Below are 18,615 nucleotides of genomic sequence, written 5' to 3' on the forward strand. Positions count from 1 at the left end.
ATGCATGCTGTTGTTTTCGGTGTGGCCTTCGGATTTCGGATGCATATTCCTAACCAGATCCATGGTGGATGTGATCCAAATCAAGGTTGGATCGGGAGGCTAACGCTCTCTCGTCGGAGAGTTCATGCATGGAGGGCGTCCGGGGCACTGATTGCCATTGTGCTTCTTGCTCTTGCTATTTACGTCCCCTTTATGATTAATGCCATAATCATATATGAGAATCATTTTATTTGACTATGATATGATTTCATGACGAATTTAATTACAATAATACTCGAATAGTTTTACTAAAACATAAAATTAAGCTTTTCACTTCTTAATTATTATATTCAAAAACAATATTTTTCATCCAATATTCCAATTAATTCGTGCAAGTAAGTTTAAGAAAACGACAATGAGGAGAAGTTAACTAGCATAGTATATTTGATAGCGTGTAGAAATGTACATGGCGATTCACTTCAAGATAAAAATTAGAAGGAAGATATACCTAGTAAAACGGTAAAAGTGGAAACTAAGACTTTCTAAACTAAACATTAACTTAAATAGGTAATAATAACAAAAGAAAATAAACAGAACCTAGACATAAGCCACCATTTGGTACGCGGACAGCAAGTCAAAGAAATTGTGCAGTTACCTCTACGAAAGTGTCAATTGCTTTGACTCAATTTCCCTTACACTTCGAACGATACCATCGATGTTTCTCGATAGGTGATTGGAATGCTCCTCCATTTCTCTTAATACCATACCAAGCTGCACTTGAATTGCTGCAGAGTGCTTCCGCTCTCGTTGTAACTCAGCTGTTAGTTCTCGAATCTTTACATCTTTCTCATCCTAGAATGTGCATATTGTAAGGATTAAGGAAGAGATATTACAAAAGAAGACTGACATGGTTCACTTTGTCAATGGATCATGAATATTTTAAGGCTATCAAATGGAAACATCGAGGAAGACGGACCAGCTGGTCTGACCATTTCAGGTCTCAAGTCCGCATCGAGGAGCACACAGATATTTGGAATGAACCAACATAGCTCAATCAGCAAGAAAATTAGCAAATCACTCAAGCAATTTGAGTTAATCGAACTATATACAGGTTTTTACATATTAAGACTCGGAAGTAGAAGCTGATTTCCAGCTCATCTTCATTCATTGAGAAAGCAACTATCCGAGATAAAACTGCATAAACATAGCAATTAGCAAGTGACTTCAAGCTATGATAAACGGCTCGAGGTCAGGCTCAGGTAAATGAAAACAACACAAAACTCCTATCTTCCCTCTATAATAACAAATGAAGGGAATCCATGCTCAAGCAAGTTGTTCAACAATAAAATCTCCCACAATGAGCCCATTAGATCAAGAAAGCTTTTAGATCCATAGGGTTGTTGAACTTCAAGCTCAATTTTTAGCTATAAGTCTTATTCCTAAACAAACACAAATTAAACAACACTAATATAACAATCCAGAACCATAACTCATAAAGCAGAGCTCTCTGATACTTTTCGGACATAGGTACCATTTAGCTCTAGACATTCCATGTTTTTCATCTAGTTCTGGATAATGGAACAATATCTTTAGGTCGGTCCTAAAAAGGCCAGTTCTAATCTTGAAAATCTTAGTGATATGTGTGTACTACAGCTCTTCTGAAAGTTTAACCCGAATGGATTCTAAAACGTTCCCTGATCAAGCTACATATTTACCTAAGAGTTTAAACCTCAAGGAATTTTCAACATGCCAATCGCACTCCTACAAACATGAATTGACCAATTTTGAAGTCGATCAACAGTCAGACTTACTTCTAACTTTTACGAAGATGTGAAAAGAACAACGGTAATGCTCCAAAACATTAAATTGGAGTATAATTGACATGTAGGCATACGGGTCACTCTTTCGATAACGAGTACTTCCTCCCAAGTCCCAACTGATACATTGTTCTTTTTGTAAGAATCAATAATGTTGATTCATTGCCCTTCAGTGTATTTGTAGCTTGATTATCAAAAGTAATGGAATCTTATATCAGCTAATGTTCAATTCTACTGAGTTTATTTATCCTGAAAAGACAAGAGTATATTTGCATTCACCACTCAATTTTACACTGCTATGAAAATCAACCCTTAATCTCGTAGTAAATATATACCCAGTTAATTTCACTAACAATCCACTTCTTATCAACGCAAAGCAAATTCTTTCAGGGGAAAAAACATACCGGCGTTTGCGACAAAAGCATGCTTCTCCGGTCATTGATGGGAATAGGAACAAGCTGATGATTATGCTCCTTAACAAACCTCGTAACCACCCATTTCCCAGATTTTTCTTTCTTTACCACGATCATTGCTTTGCAGCCTTCTCTCGTAATGGCTCTAGGCTTCCGATTTTCACTTCTACGGGGTCTCATCTTTCGAAAACCTTCCTTGTTACAGACCAGTCGTCGCCAAACGACTTTACCGTCTCGCATTGAGCGGCGAAACGCATCCACACGCATTATGAATCCCGCACGTGTGGCGTAGGTATCGTAGAACACTTTGGCTGCTTCTTCGGATTCGAATTCCATTCCCACATACGGTTCCTCATCGGGAGCTCCTCCAGTTGTAACAAACTCTTCTCCGTTGGAATTATGTGTCGCTTCAGTTTCAGCTTCTTCAACGAAAGGATTTTCATCCACTGATGATTTTTTTTTTTAAAAATAAAAAAAAAATTATCAGATGCTTAATTCTAAGGTTTTTAATTAAATTTCACTTACTGGATTGAAGATCCAAGTTAGAATCCAGAGCAGGGAAGTACGAAGAGAAGAACTTTAGACTCGAACTTCAAAAGTAGACGTTTTGGTTTTGAAGTGAAAGTACAAAAGAGGAGATTTGAGTTCAAAAGGATTGGATTCGGTGCGGAGAGCGAGTTAACTCGGGAGCTATTTCTGGACTCTGGAGAGATTCTGCTCTAAAATAGTTAGGTACTTTTGCTTTTATCGGTACTTAAAAAAAATACTAATAAAAATCATTATATATATATATATATAATGATTTTATTAGTAATTTAAATTATTTTTAAATTTTATTATTATTTTAATTTCACATTAAATTAAAATTTTCATTTTAAATTGATCCTGAAACTTTTTAATATTCTAATTGTACCTTTAAACTATAATTTTTATTTTAAATTGATCTGTAAACTTTTAGATATTTTAATTTTATACCTAAATTATCAATATTTGCTAATTATGTCCTCAAACTATTAAAAAATTATTAACTTTTTTGTAAACAATGATGTGTGTCATGCAATAATATGACGTGACAAAAATTATAATTAATATTGTATCACATCCTCAAAATCATTATTTAGAATGTAACTGAAAGGTTCTTTGATTTTTATTTTATTCTATCAAATTATTTAAAATTTCTACGTTTCAAAGTTAGATCGCATTGTTTTTGCCTCAAAATCATGGTTATGCAGAAACAACGCGATAAGAGGCTATTTTGGATTGATTTTCGTTGGTATGTTATTGTTTTAGTTAAATTTTGGTACGTTGTTTGGTTAATTGTTATTTTTTTTCCGGGTAAAATACACAAATGATTCCTTATTATAGATATTGTTTTGTTTTATTTTTTAATTATTAACAATTATAAAATAATGAATTAATTATTTACATATTTAAAATTCATCGTCCAGGATCTATTTGTCTAGTTTACTCTATTTCTTTTTAGGAGTTTCAGAATGTTAATGAATTGGAGGAACTGGGGATGGTACGGGTTGGGTTTGCGTCGGATTTCGGTCATTCTGGTCTGAAAATTATATATTCTTCACACGGTTTGATCTGAAAATTTTACACCCTCCGTTCGATTTAAATTCGACCCAACTTGTTGAGATAAAATTCAAACTTCATCTGATCCGACTCGAAATAATATATTTATTAAAAAAATATTTTTATTCAACAAAAATAAAGATTTAATTGAAAACAAAATAATATATTGAGAGTTATTATTGTAATTATTCATAAATATATAAAGTAAAATTATATTCTTTTTCAGGTCTACTCGGGTCAGATATTTTACACCCTAAATTCTAACTGGACACGACCCAACTCTAACCTAATTTTGTTTATAAAAAAAACACGACAAACACAACTCGTTCATATCTAGTCAGAACGTATCAGGTTCCGGTCTTATCCCCATTCCTAAGAAGAAGTAAGCACTTCAAAATTTGTTAACTAATTTAAGATAATTACAAGATAATATTTATTTTAAATATTTTTAACTATTTAATAACGAAAGTTCAAATACTTTTATCGTTTTTAGTGTTTAAATAGAGTTGTCATTGATTTCAATGATGAATTTTTTTATATATAAATATGAGGTGAATACAAAATAACACATGTTTTAAAAAATTTAATTATTTAACAATTAATATTTATATTCTTATAATTTATCAATTTCATTCAATGATTTTAGTCTTTTAAACTATATAGAGGATAACATACAAATTTTTACTCACTTATTTTATTTATTATATTTTTAAAAAAAAATTGATTTATCAATTTTTGGTTTAATCATAAAATCTTATATATTAGATTCAATAAGTGTATAACATTTTCTCATTATATTTTTAAGTACCTACCGTTTATTTTTTTTATTTTTTAATAATAAAAATATTATTTTTAATTAAAAAAAATAAAAATAAAAAATTCAACCCCACTCAATCCCTCCCTACCTACCAGCCATCTTCGACCATTAACAATAGTTATTGACCATTTTCGACCACCAACATCATCGTCAAATGATTATTCATCCGTCACCGACCATTACCAAATTCTCTAAATCTAAAATATTTAATATTTACATTCATAATTTTCAATTTCATAACTTAAATCGTTGTCGATCATCTCCAACCATCATTTTCATCACCAAACAATTGAATTTTAATCGAAATTGTACAATGATTCGAATGATGGTGTTCAATCAATTTGATATATACATCTGCTTTTAAGTTTAAAAAACAGGTGTTAAGATCTAAGTTGAAACTTTAAAAACAATGAAAGGGTGGAAATGAGAGATGTATTCCAACCACAAGCCTGATATGATCAGTAAAGAAGGATCAAATCGAGCGATTGAGTTGGAAATTGAAATTACAGCAAACGAAGAAATTGCCTCAAAACAGATTCGTCTTTACAACGAGTTTAGGGACAGAGTGAGTTTGCAGAGCTTCTTCTTTTCATCTTTGAGAGGAAAAAGAAGAGTTGGAAGGAATGTGCCGGTAGTAAAAGGGCCTGAAAAATCACCAAAAACAGTCAGATTCAGGCGAGTGATACCGGCTGAGACCTTAAATATCGCAAGCAATTCGATAAATTGATTGAGTGGGTCGTTTCTTTCTACACCCAACCAAGAAGCTGGCTTGCTTTACCCTTCCATTATTATCTAGCAAATTTCTCTCTAAAAAGAAAAAGGCAAAGATACTCGAGTAAAATAGCCTTTCTCCATCGCGGATCAGAAACTTTACAGAGATACATAGAGACGCCGCTGAGAAGTGAGAACTGAATGACAGATTAAGAGCCGTAGGTGTACTATATAAAACAAATCGAGAATTAGGGTTAGGATTTTTGTTAGGGTAAATTACGTATTTAGCACTTAAACTATCAGTTTTGATCCGTTTTAGTATATAAACTTTTACTTTTTAAAATCATAGTTAAAGTTTAGATTTTCGTTAAAAAATTAAACCATTTAATACCTAGACTATCAAATTTAGTCTGTTTTAGTAGCTAAATTTTCAATTGTTTCAAAGCTTAACAATAAATTTTGAACAAATGTACTAAAATGAAATAAAAAGTAAACTTTTTAATGACATGTACTAAATGAAATAAAAAGTAAACTTTAGATATAGTTTTGTAAAACTTTAAAGTTTAAGAACTAAAATGGATTAACATTGATAGTTTAAATATTAAACTTGTAATTTACCCTTTTATTTTTAGCTCATGAGGCTTTGGTGCTCCGTTATTAGGTAGGAATTTTGGAAATAAATAGAGGTCCAAATTCCCAAATTTGGTGTGGATTGACAAGGCTGGCCCAAATAAAATTGATTTATTTGGGCAAAAAAAGAGTAATGTATTACATATGATTTGTTAGGATAAATTATGTATTTAGTCACCTAACTATTAACATAATTCATTTTGGTAAACAAATTATTAGTTTTAAATAATCATTAGTATTATATTTTGATTCCATTTTGGCACACGTCATTAAAATTAACATTGATATTGATGTGTCATCGTAATATAATGACATATAATCACTGAAAAATATTAAAAATAATATTATATCAATAATTTTATTAATTTTTTAACTATAGGTGACCAAAATGAAACGTTAGTAGTTATCTTTAATCCTCCATGTTTTTGTCTTGTTTTACTATCATTTACTCGCTATTGTAACTTTAATAATATTTGAAAAACTTGAATTGGTCATGAATGTTCAGTATCAGAAGAGCAGTATCTGATATTTTTCAACGAGTGAAATCACCTAGGTACAAAGGATCCAGGCTGCAATGACCACTCCTCTGTCTTCTTGTATTTCTCCCATCACGAAGGGACTTGTTCAGCCTATTCCAAATGTTCTATGGAGGACCATAAGCCTGACCATCTCAATCAGATAGTAATTTGCACACAGGAACTTCATGAGGTGAATATGCCATGCAACTAATAATCTATACGACAAAGAAAATTACTGAATTTATTGAGATGAAGAGATGTGGTTCTCATGTACAATAAAGTGGATTCTGCAATTTTTACCATGTAACAGAGCTTTGCAGAAGCAGAATACATACTTTTGCAACTATGTTCTCCATCCTGATACTCAAAAGTACAGTTAAAAGTTTTCTTTTCTGTTTCTCTAAGAGTATTTCTTGAGACAGACTGAAAACCTGTGATTCTATCAAGAAATTACATACTAGGAAGTTTATGGAACTCGAAGGAGTATCTAAAAGCCGGCATTTAGCTTGGAATGCACGAGAAATTCAACTTATGGAGGAACTTCATTTGTCTGCAACCTGTAATATTTGAAGCCTACCCTGTTCTCTTGTCACATAGGTTATCTCCAGTATTGATGAGAAATCCAATACCCCGTCATTAGAAATGAAAATCCAATTTCTGACATGATTATGGACTAGCCAGATAAGTCATAAATTCAGCATTCTGATGTTGTATTTATCCAACTCATTCCGTGAACGGAGTCATCGAACACTCCTTTTCCTCATAAAAACCGAACCATGTTAAACTACTTGTATCACCTAATAATCAGTTATGCATTAACAAGCTCTGAGGAAGAAACACTCACCAAAAAGAACCAAAAGTTTCCATCTAACATCTTTGATGCCTCAGATTAACAAAACCAGACACCCTCGAAAGAAACAATCATGCTGCACCACCTACAATAATCTCTCATTCATTTGAATTCAGTCACGGTTTCCTGAAATTTCAATCCAGAAGGGCTCGTATAGTTGCACCACCTCCAGTCCTTCACTCAATTCTATCTAGCATCTCTGATAAAAACCAAACCAGCTACCTAGGAGCAAAGCTCACCTTCATCCAGGGAACAAGGTCAATTTAAGTAGAAGGCTGCAACCATTTTTATTTTCAAACCAGGTAAAGGCTAAAAAGGGAAGGAAATATCACAATGCTTACGGTTGCATGATAGCTTCCGTTCCCATTACACCTAGTAGCAGCAAGCTTTAATCACTTGAAAAAACCACTAAGACTAAATGCATTTTTCATATGATTTTAGAAACATTTACATTAGTTTACTATAATTTGCAGCAATCTAATGGACATAATAGGAGAAATCCAGAAATAACACCAAAATCCGTAGAATAAGTTGCATTTAAATTCGAACGCACCCAGATTACATGGAATACAATCCTGTTCTTTCAAAGTACCCAAATTATTATTACTCCCATTAAAACAACAGAAATAGAAATGACCATCTAGCTCAGTTGGTAGAGCACAAGGTTCTTAACCTTGAGGTCGTGGGATCGAGTCCCACGGAGGGCATTTCATAATTCGGAGGTCTCTTACGGAAGCTGCTCTCAACCTGGTGTTGGGGGTAGCCTACTATCTTACCTCCCCTTTATCCCATATATATGGGAAAAAGGGACAGCCATTAAAACAACAGAAATACATTAAAAGCTCCCACGTTTCTCTTTCATTCTACAAACTTTTATGGAATATCCCAGGGCTTAGGCTCGGGGACGGCGACGACCATACGTTGGAGCTGAGGCGTAAGCACGACCTGACACCCAAGCCTGGAATGATGCTCTTGTTCAAGATACGACCCCTCGAATTCCTTACCAACACATATTCCTCGTCGTCGCCATTGGAGGGGGGGGGGGAGATGGAGACTCGGAGAAAGGTTCAGTTGAGTGAACAGTTTATAGTGCTTTTGTTTTCAACAATACGATTCGGTTAATCGGATCGGAGCTTGTACGGTCCCGAAGCCGGTGCCTAACAGTTAAAATTAGGTATAATTTCAATGTGAGTTCGCTGCAGTTCCAATGTTTCGTATTGACTAATCTAGATCGACCCGAGTCGTACATTTAGTTTTGGCGGGTGAGTTTATCAGCAGAAATTTTCTGCATACACAAGGACTCAAACCTGATATCTTACTTAAACGATATCAAGTTACTTACCACATGAGCAAACCTCATTAATAGTATGAAGCTATTTTTCAGTCACCATAAATCACAATAACCCATAAAATGAGAGTTCAAATACAACATTTACATATTTTAGGTCAAGTATCATATTAATATAAATTCATTAATCGATTTAGGTGATTGAAGAAAGTGTTATTATTCCTTAAAATTATGAATTCGAGTAATTTTATCTATAAGATATGTGCATTGTCAATTATTAAAAAAAGATTATGAATGTATATTATTTTATAATAACTCCAAACTATTTCAAGAAATGTTTATGAATAATAATAGATATTTAAAAAAATAAGTATCATATTAGACATTTTATATAACTGAGGATTTAATTATGTGAATCATTCTTAAATGCAGTGAGAAAAAATTAATTTAATCTATAACTTAAAGTTAAATATTACCTTGGTTAAGAATATAATAATTATATATTTGGTTTGATGTTTGAATAATTAATTTTACACGAATCAAGTTATTTTAGTGGTTAAAGGAATAATTATTATTTTTAGAGATCTTAGATTTAAGTACCGTAGACTGTACAAAATATTTAAACGCTGATTATTAAATAATTAAGAGTCTTTAGAGCGTATAGTATCACTTATAAGTACTCTATTTTAATAATAAAAATAATTGATTCCTTTATAAAAAAAATTATGTATTATAACTCAATTACATTTTTACATAAATTTTAACCGATAAAATAATACAATTTAAATATATCCTTAATAAAAATTAAGAGAAGGCGAAGGATAAGTCTTAAATTCTTAAATTTTTATATAATTTAACGATTCTTTTATATTTTTATTAATAATATAATTTTATTATTCTTAAAATTTTATAATTCATCCAATTGGCTATAATTTATAATTTTTTTTAAAGGTCCAAGTGGTGTTCCTTAGCATCCCATAATAAACCAGCTTCTTACCAGTTAAGAATCGGCATGATGGCAAGCGTAGCAACTGCCTTAACTCCACGCTCCGTAGAAGCGCGTGTACAATGTCGGGCATGAAGAAAAACACAAAATCCACCCCGGGAGTCTTATGAAGTTACAATTACGCCAATTTTCTATCTACGTGGCAGTAGGCTACTGGTTTAGTCATACATTAAAGAAAAATTCCAAGCGGAGAGGATAACGGAGATTGATTGGACCCACTCATAATTGATCATTCTCCTCAACCTCTCTGTATCCAAGCTGGCAAACACTTGTCTCCTACTTCTCTCATTCGCTTTTCTCATCATTTTCCCCCAACTATACTTTCCATTAAACCCTAACCCTAATTTCCCCTTTCTCTTGTAAATCCTCCAATCTCCATGTTCTAACACCGAATTCCTAAGAAAAACAAAATGATTCCTTTAATTCCATCCACAATTCTTCACTTTATTCTCATCCTCGCGCTTGTCAACGGCGAGCAGGATTCTATCTACGATATCCTAAAGGCCCATGGGCTACCAATGGGGTTGCTTCCGAAAGGGATAACCCGATTCGACTTCGACGATACGGGTCGGTTCGAGGTTCAGTTGGATCAGGCGTGCAATGCTAAGTTTGAAAGCGAGCTGCATTATGATAGGAACGTGTCGGGGACTTTGAGTTGTGGCCAGATCGGGGCCTTATCGGGAATTTCGTCTCAAGAGTTGTTTCTCTGGTTCCCAGTCAAAGGGATTCGGGTCGATGTTCCTAGCTCGGGTGTCATTTATTTCGACGTCGGTGTCATTTTTAAGCAGCTTTCATTGTCTTTGTTCGAAACGCCGAGGGATTGCACGGCAATTCGGGAATCCGGTGATTTGATTCGAGATGGAAATTTATTAGCTAAATCAATCGAAAAGGTTCATTTTTACGAATCCTATTATCTGATTAATGATTTTTGAAATATAATTTTACTTAATAGCTTAATTTATTATTATTCTTGTACAAATTGTAGAATTCACGTGCGAAACTTGGATATAAATTTGATCAAGAAGGATTTGGGAGGAAAGGCAAAGGAAGTTATTCAATAGCTTGATCAGTTTGGCCTTGAACTTGAAGTGTATTCTGGGCCTCGCCCTCCAACATTGTAAATTTTGGTCGGAATGTCTGCTGTAGACGGTCTTTACGTCTCCATCCTGTGTGATTTGCTTGCATTTTTTTCTTTGTTCTATATAGTGCAGAGTCGTCGACATGTCGAGTCCAGCTGGCTCCTGACCACACAAGGCTAGCCAAGGAAGTGAAAGTGGAAGATTGGAAAGTTAATTTGTCGATGACCTTCATGGTTAGTTTATCATATGGAAGATAAAATGGAGAAGGGAGCATTTAGTTGGCTATTTCAGGTGATAAAATCTTTTAAATTTAATTCATATGTTAAAATTTTCATTTGTATTTTGAATATAAGCATGGTTATTAAATTGAGTCTCTCTTGTTGTAAAAAGAATTAGATTGATGGGACAAGAACACCATCATGAATCAATCATGAGACAAAGTTCAATAATAAAAGTTTATTGAGTCATGTGATCTGCCTTGTATGCTTGAATGTTGTGTTTCAGTTGTTTTGTTGATTATTCTTTAATCTTGAGTTGCCCCTGTTCAATATCAAGTATTGCTGTAGTATGAGCTTTTTAATCTAATAAAATTTGCGTAATGTGTTAAAAAGGAGGGAAGCTTAAGCATTGGTGAGCTGTGCACATCGGTATTTAGTTGTTTTTTGTTTGAACTTCCGTTAAGGGACATATACTTGCATTGATATATTCAAGTCTAATCCTCAATGGAATCAAAGAATATGTTATACAGGTGTTTATGACATTGTGTAGATCATGGTTATGGGATGGGGGTATATTCCTCCCAAGGTTTTTGAACTAGCAGAAGCAGACTTGTCTCCCAAGATAAGTTTAATTTTATGTTTTTTCCTATGATTTTTACTGGCTTTGGGAAGGTTGTTAAAGCCTTTCAAAATTAGTGATCTTTTGGTTATCTACCAGATGTGTGGCAATGCCACATGCTTATTCTCTAGCCTTGCAAGAAGTCCCGAGAAGCTTTCTGAACTAGCTTGTTTTAGCATTCTGGATCATGAACTTGTGGCTTTCTCTGAATCTATGTAGTGTAAAACTTGTAGATCCCCTCTGTCATTTCTTAAACTTGTAGGTCGTCATATTAGATATAGGTGCAACCAATCTTGTAAACGATCATATTCATACCTTTGCGTTGAACAACTTGTTAATGAAATTTGAATAAGATACTGGATGTACCTATTCTATTAAGCGGTTCACTAATATTTAAACTAAAAGAATTTATACGAATCAAGTGGTCTTCGTGGTAAAGGAATCGTTACTATTCCTTGAGGACCCGAGTTCGGGCATCATAAATACCAAGAAGAATGTGAGCCTTCAATCTTAAAAGCTGAAGAGTTATATTTAAGCAGATATTGCTTAGTGCTTGCCTCGGATTAATGGAAAAAAGCTTAAAACTGTTATTATGCTAAAAAAAGTTAGATGAACAAGAGTCTTTTCTAGAAAAAAAATTGTATTTATTACAATTTTTATTGTTGTGGTTTTTTCTAATATTAGTGTTTGAAAGAATCAAAAGTTCGAGTTAGTATTTTACATTCTTCACCTTAAGGTTAAGTTTTTAATTAGTTGATATTTGAATTCTTTTAACCCCAGTAATTATAACTTTGAATGCCCTACAATACTCGAAGATAACTCAAATATGTCCCCATTAACTATAATCCAAATTTCAACCCACCATAAAGATGTTTGACCGTTCAAACAAAAAAAACATTGTTTCTGCTGATCATGAAAGAAGAAGAAGAAAAGAAGGGCAAGTTTGATGATCACTGCATGCAGCAAGAATGTTGTCACTTAATACATCTGAAATCTTAAGTTTCATTCAATAAGAGAAGAGTTAGGGTTTTTCTGATCACAAAATCATCAGTATATATATATATATATATGGACCGCAATCAAGTGGGTGAATGCATGTAGGGATGGATTGAAGGGATGAGTGGACGTCCTAAAATTTTAAAATTAATTATATTTTTTTATTAAAAATCTACTTTTGTTCCGTTAAAAATTTATAAATTTAAATTCGTCTACTGAAATTTTAAAAATTCAAATTTATTCGGTTAATATAAAATCTTGAGACTCGTGTACATATCCATATGCATGCGTGGGAAAGTGACAATTTGCTAGCTTTGTTTCGGTTCAAGACAACTTGGAACTGGGTGTGAACTTCCGCTTTAATTCCATAACTTCCTTCTGTGTGTACGTGTGAGAGTGACAGATAACTCCGCCTTCATGCGCCGCCACTTATGCCTTTGGTTTCACCGATGATGCGGCGGCGGCAGATGAGGACCAGTGGCCGGTAGCTGGTATTTTTTTAGGGATTGGTTCGCCTCCCCTAACTTAGAGGTTGGTCTCACTAGGTACTCGTACCGGTCTTACTAGCAGCTAGGATTTCAAGTCACGAACAAGGGAACGAAGCATACTAACGACGTTTGATTTGATGTGAATTTTTATATAAAAATATTAACGGAGTAACAGTTAAGAAGCTAAAGCTTAAAGTTTATCAATACTTTTACATTATTTTATTTATTAATTATCAGTGGCTGTTATTTATACCTTATTATAATTATCATTTTTAAAAAATATAATCATTTGTATTTTTATATTAAATATTGATGATGTATATTATTCAATGCTGACAAAGTCCTTTTTTTAATAGTACTGCTGACAAAGGTGTTGGCTTCTATATATCATTTCTTCAAGTAGTTTGATTAAATTTTTAATATAGAAAATAATTTCAGTAACCGAAAATACCTTATAATATACTATGTTAACTATTTTTTTGGATTTGTCAAAATGACCAACAAAATCGTAATACGATCTTAAATTCGCAACGCGAACTTTAATTTTTCAACTCAGTTTCCAAATATCGATAGTCCAAGTTCGCGTTGTGATTTTTTAAATTCGTTGCGATTTTTCAAATTTACGTTAGTCCAAATTCGTTGCGATAGTCCAAGTTCACGTTGCGATAGTCCAAGTTCGCGTTGCGATAGTCGAAGTTCGCATTGCGATAGTCGAAGTTCGCATTACGATTTTCCAAATTCGTTGCGATAGTTCAAGTTCGCATTGCGATTTTCTAAAATCGCAACGACTGGTGGTATTGCATTTGTTTCTTAAGAATTTTCTCTATAAAGATAGTATGCGCGCGGACGTGTCGAAGACACATATTACCACGACCACGACCCGAGAAGCGACGGGACGGCGGCGGCGGCGATGCGCGAGAGTCCCCCTTGTTCTCTTCCACTCAACAAGGAAGTGGGAAATCCAAGTCTTAAATACCCATTCCCAATAGTGTTTCCAATACTATGTGGGATTGAACATTACCAACACTTCGAAATCTTTTACACTATCGCAACACATTCTTTATTGTTTCAAACTAAGATCTTACAAATGACTTGGGAATCTTTTACACTATCACAACACATTCTTTATTGTTTTAAACTCAACGTGAATTTGGAATAGTTAAAATGTAAACTTATTTTGGATTTTTCACTATCGCAACACTTTTTCACTATCGCAACAACACGTTTTTCAAACTCTCGTAACACATTTTAACTATTGCAACACATTTTAACTATCGCAACACATTTTTCAAAATCGTATTGCGAATCTGGATATTCGCGTTGCGAATTTGGAAACTGAGTTGAAAAATTAGAGATCGCGTTGCGATTTTGTTGGTCATTTTGGCAAATCCAAAAAAAATTGGTTAAAATCGTATATTATAAGGCATTTTCGGTCACTGAGGTTATTTTCTCTTTTTAATAATCTATTGTATGATCTTATTTTACTCTGTAATTGTTGGTTTTAAACTCTAATAATTTTAGGAGAAATAATTGATTGATGTCATTAATCTACTTTAATTTTTGGATAAATTATGTATATAAATTATTAGTTTTAGTTCGGTTCAGTACTTCAATTTTTAATTTTTTTAAAACCATATCTAGAATTTAGTTTTTATTTCATTTTATTATCCCGTATTTAAAAAATTAAGTTTTTATTTCATTTTAGTACCCCGTTCAAAATTTAACGTTAGGTTTTGAAAAAGTTGAAAGTTTAGGTACTAAATGTGTTAATTTGTAACGATGGGTACTAAAATAAAATGAAATCTAAAGATTAGATATTGTTTCCAAAAAGATTGAAAGTTTAGGTACTAAAATAGATCAAAACTAATAATTTAAAATGATGATCAAAGTTTAGGGATGAATTTAGAATGTTTAAAAGTTTAAGGGTCAATTTAAAATGAGAGTCGTATATATAGAACGTTTAGTGCAATTAACTCTTAATAAAACTAGTAACTATTATTAGTTCAACAAGATTATAAATAAATATAATTATTAGGATAATAAATTTATTATTTTACAACCATTAAAATAATTTTTATCTAACTTTGATGGTCAAATGTAGTTGCACATTTTAATATGGCACATTAATTAAAAATCAATAAAAAAAACTCTTTAAAAACACTAAATTTAACGAAATTCAAATATCTATCCATGATCCAAGCATAAAAGTGTGTGATATTAACAATTAAAATATCTGCTTTCATTTGCATCAATATTAATTTTTTTATTAAATTAAGAGGTATTATATTTTCTAGACAAATGTCGAGGTTCGAAGTCACATAATTATAAAAGATGTATTGTCTATTTATCTAAAAAATTAAAGAATTTAATTAAAAAGAACATAAATTTATAAAAATTACTTGACAATGAATGTCCAATCATTCCACTGTGATCGTTGGTGTTTGAACCCGTGATCTTAAGAATAATAATAATTCCTTTAACCACCGAGGCAAGTTAGTTCATGTTATTGGCAAATTATTTAAGGATAGAATATAGGGAACAAATAAGAAATTAATCTGGGAGTTGATTATCTGGAATATTGTTATGTTTTTATGCACAATATATCTAAATAAATAAAGATTTAGTTGAAATTAGGATGAGATAACTTACATTTATTAATTCTAAAAAATAGACAGAAAATAATTTCTAATTAAAAAAATTGGATTTATGTTCCACTGCAACGCATTAGGGCTGGATAATGAAACCGATAAAATAAAAAAAAGGTTTAAATACATAAATATAATTCGGTTAGGTTTTTATTTTTCATATAGAAATCGTTTGAATTTAATCGGATTAAATAAAATTAAAAAAAATATCAAAAATAAGTTTATTTTAAATTTATTATAAGAAGATTTTAAATAAATAAAATATTAAAATTAATAATATTTTTTAAAATTTAAATTTATATAATTGTACTCGATTTATACTTTAAATTTAATTTCATTTTTGAGATTGAGTTTGAAATATAGTGAGGAGTCAAAAATCGTAAAATCAAATCGAATCAAATAAAAAACGGTGATTTTTATGCTATTCGATTTCAATATTAATTTTTAAAAACTCATAAAATATGATTTGAATTATATTTTAATAAAAAATTAAACCGAACCGAACCGAATATGCTATTATTTTTTTGGTGAACAGGGATCTGGCTAAGGACACGCCTAGAATCTCTATGGCAATTGACAACAAAATACTCCACCTCGTACCATACCCATTTTTCTTTTAAGCTATTTCATTTTCTTGTATTTAAATTTGAATTTCATTGACTTTTTAAAATCTATAAAATAAAAAAAATATTAATATAATATTGAAAATTTTACATATATTAAAAATACAATTCTAGTGATAAATTTAATGATTAATTATATAAAGAATCATAAATAAGAGTAATAGTATATGTATAATTTATTGGAGTTGGAGAGTTGAAGTATTACTGATGGGTAAAAAAAAATTCACTGAATGTAAAAATATCAAAAGTTACTATTAAAGTGTTAATAAATTAAAGCAAAAGGACAGAGATTGTGTGCACAATTGCACATTTCGTTGTCAAATGAACTGCTTCCCTGCCAAAATAAAAAGATAAAATTTATTCTGTTATCTTATTCACTCACTGCAACTTTGTCTTCTGCAAGTTTTCAACCTTAAAACACTGTTACGCCTCTCAGATCCATTACACACCCAATGTGAACTGTTGAGTGTTGACCCTTTACTGACTTCATCGTCATTAACCACTTTTCATCAAACCACCTCTGTTCCCCACTACCCGTGTGGGGTTTAACCGTTTAAGAACCCTAAACCCGAAGGCCAATCCATAGCCTCCGCTTGAGCATCACAGCGAAAAGATGAACGAAAGTAAAATCAAAAGATTCAAAACACCGGAATATACATTTGATCAAAAGCACACTAACCCTGTTTTACTACCCTTACCTGTTTGTCGGTCCTCCTACGGTGAAACATCGGTATTTGGGTTACTTTTTTTTTTCTTTTACCAGAGAAAAAATTTCACTGCTTTGGATCCGCCCCATACCCCAACTTTTTACCCTACCTTCCTTCTACCCTTTAAATTGCTGGACTTCCCACGCTCGCCTAAAGAAAGAAACAAGCGAAAGGAGAAACAAATTTTTCGACCCTCTCTTTGAAAGGGCTCCTTTGAAAATTTAGGTCAATCGCCGGTACATTTTCTCTCCGGCAGTATGGATGTAAGTAGAGTCTACCCTTTTCTTCCTTCTACGCTTTCAAATTGTGTTTCATGTGTGTTCTATTTTTGGTTTTGGTTTTGTACTTGGCACTGTTGTTGGTTAATGGAGATGATTGTGTTTGTGTGTTCAGAATTATTACAGAAGGAACCATGTTCCTGCTTTTGGTAGCTGGGATTGGAACAATGACCTTCCTTTTACTCAGTGTTTCGAATCGGCTCGACAAATCGGATTGCTCCGTTATAGCTACGCCGAGGATCGTGATTTATACGTCGCCGGCGATCTTTACGAGAACGATGTCGTCACTCCCGCCATGATTGTCGTTCCTCGTCAAAGGGTAAGCAAACAAAGAACTAAACAACCTTAAATTTCTTATTTCATTTGCCAGAACTGATCTCTTTCCAGTAGAATACAGGTTTCAGCATGGTTTTATTTCATAAACATATTCAGTCTTTTGCCATTGAATTGTTCACGCCATTAGAACGGTGTGCTTACTTTTCGTTAAGATAACACTATTTTTCTTGAAAGTAGCCTAACAAAGCAAAGCCACCATTAGAGACCTTTAAAGTCGAGTTTTCTTTAACAAAAAGGAAGCAAAAAATCTTCTTTAGTGCCTAGTTTCCTTTCTATATCACTTTAGCTGGTGTGGTGCTGAAATTCAAAAAACTTCTGATGATGGTGATGATGATGATATTAATAAACAATTAGTATTAAGCACTCATTAATAAGTATGTTTACAGACAAAAGTAAGACAGTCGCATGTTAAAGACGGCAAAAAGCAAGACTGGGAGGTCAGTGACGTGAAACAACCGGCACCGGCAGCGAGCCCCATTCCCATTTCCAAGCCAACTCCAAAACCCGTTGATGAAGACCTTTACAAATTCTCGCCTGACCTACTTTACACCAAAACCAAAAAGGTCGGCTCCACTCCTCCATTAACTTTTAACTTAAAAGCTTTTACAGTCTCCTCCACTGTTCCTCGTGTCTGTAATGATTTTTTTCTACTTTCTTATGCAATTATTAATCATCTTGCCTTTGTTTTGATGCAGAAAAAAGGGTTGAGCTTGTTCTCATGCTGTTTGGTGCCAAGTTGATTATACTGGAGGATTTTACGTAAATATAGTTCTTTTGATCTTTCCCTTCCCTTTGTGTTCTAATTTCTAAAGGGTTTTAATGGGGTTAAGATGATAAATATCATAATGATTGTTGTTATATTAATTACTCATTATTGTTCACTGGCAAAACCTTCTTGTTAAGAAGATTTTTTTTCTTTGTAAGACAATCCGTTTGATTAATATATGAATGGTTAATTGTGCATTAACTTGTTTCTGTTATCGTTGCCAAATTCAGAAGATTGCAGCCTTATCATG

General features: G+C 32.7%; 3 protein-coding genes across 3 annotated transcripts; 2 read left to right on the forward strand and 1 right to left on the reverse strand.

Annotated features, from left to right (window-relative positions):
• Nucleotides 1–401: 401 nt before the first annotated feature.
• Nucleotides 402–2,938, reverse strand: LOC120130867 (protein FAR1-RELATED SEQUENCE 1-like). Its single transcript, XM_039148021.1, has 3 exons — nucleotides 2,735–2,938; nucleotides 2,201–2,655; nucleotides 402–831 (listed from the first exon to the last, which is right to left on the reverse strand). Coding segments are annotated over exons 1-3 (651 nt in total). The 5' UTR covers nucleotides 2,736–2,938; the 3' UTR covers nucleotides 402–636.
• Nucleotides 2,939–9,883: 6,945 nt separating this feature from the next.
• LOC120130868 lies at nucleotides 9,884–10,822 on the forward strand. The gene is made up of 2 exons (XM_039148022.1): nucleotides 9,884–10,500; nucleotides 10,596–10,822. The coding sequence occupies exons 1-2, from the start codon at nucleotides 10,021–10,023 to the stop codon at nucleotides 10,674–10,676; spliced, it is 561 nt and encodes a 186-aa protein (XP_039003953.1). The 5' UTR covers nucleotides 9,884–10,020; the 3' UTR covers nucleotides 10,677–10,822.
• Nucleotides 10,823–17,058: 6,236 nt separating this feature from the next.
• LOC120130756 lies at nucleotides 17,059–18,354 on the forward strand. Its single transcript, XM_039147914.1, has 4 exons — nucleotides 17,059–17,248; nucleotides 17,379–17,582; nucleotides 17,986–18,162; nucleotides 18,295–18,354. The coding sequence occupies exons 1-4, from the start codon at nucleotides 17,243–17,245 to the stop codon at nucleotides 18,337–18,339; spliced, it is 432 nt and encodes a 143-aa protein (XP_039003845.1). The 5' UTR covers nucleotides 17,059–17,242; the 3' UTR covers nucleotides 18,340–18,354.
• Nucleotides 18,355–18,615: the final 261 nt, after the last annotated feature.

The sequence above is a fragment of the Hibiscus syriacus genome, unplaced genomic scaffold, assembly GCF_006381635.1.
Source record: "Hibiscus syriacus cultivar Baekdansim isolate YM2019G1 unplaced genomic scaffold, ASM638163v2 tig00110548_pilon, whole genome shotgun sequence".
In the NCBI taxonomy this organism is placed as follows: domain Eukaryota; kingdom Viridiplantae; phylum Streptophyta; class Magnoliopsida; order Malvales; family Malvaceae; genus Hibiscus; species Hibiscus syriacus.

What these genes read in the sequence shown, in the direction of transcription:
- LOC120130867 (XM_039148021.1), bottom strand. An exon ending in TGCTTTTGTCGCAAACGCCG is followed by an intron (nt 832 to 2,200) that starts GTATGTTTTTTC and finishes TGCACATTCTAG; the next exon opens with GATGAGAAAGATGTAAAGAT.
- LOC120130868 (XM_039148022.1), top strand. Translation starts at nt 10,021, where the DNA reads ATGATTCCTTTAATTCCATCCACAATTCTTCACTTTATTCTCATCCTC. An exon ending in TAGCTAAATCAATCGAAAAG is followed by an intron (nt 10,501 to 10,595) that starts GTTCATTTTTAC and finishes TACAAATTGTAG; the next exon opens with AATTCACGTGCGAAACTTGG.
- LOC120130756 (XM_039147914.1), top strand. An exon ending in TTGTCGTTCCTCGTCAAAGG is followed by an intron (nt 17,583 to 17,985) that starts GTAAGCAAACAA and finishes GTATGTTTACAG; the next exon opens with ACAAAAGTAAGACAGTCGCA. An exon ending in TTTACACCAAAACCAAAAAG is followed by an intron (nt 18,163 to 18,294) that starts GTCGGCTCCACT and finishes GTTTTGATGCAG; the next exon opens with AAAAAAGGGTTGAGCTTGTT.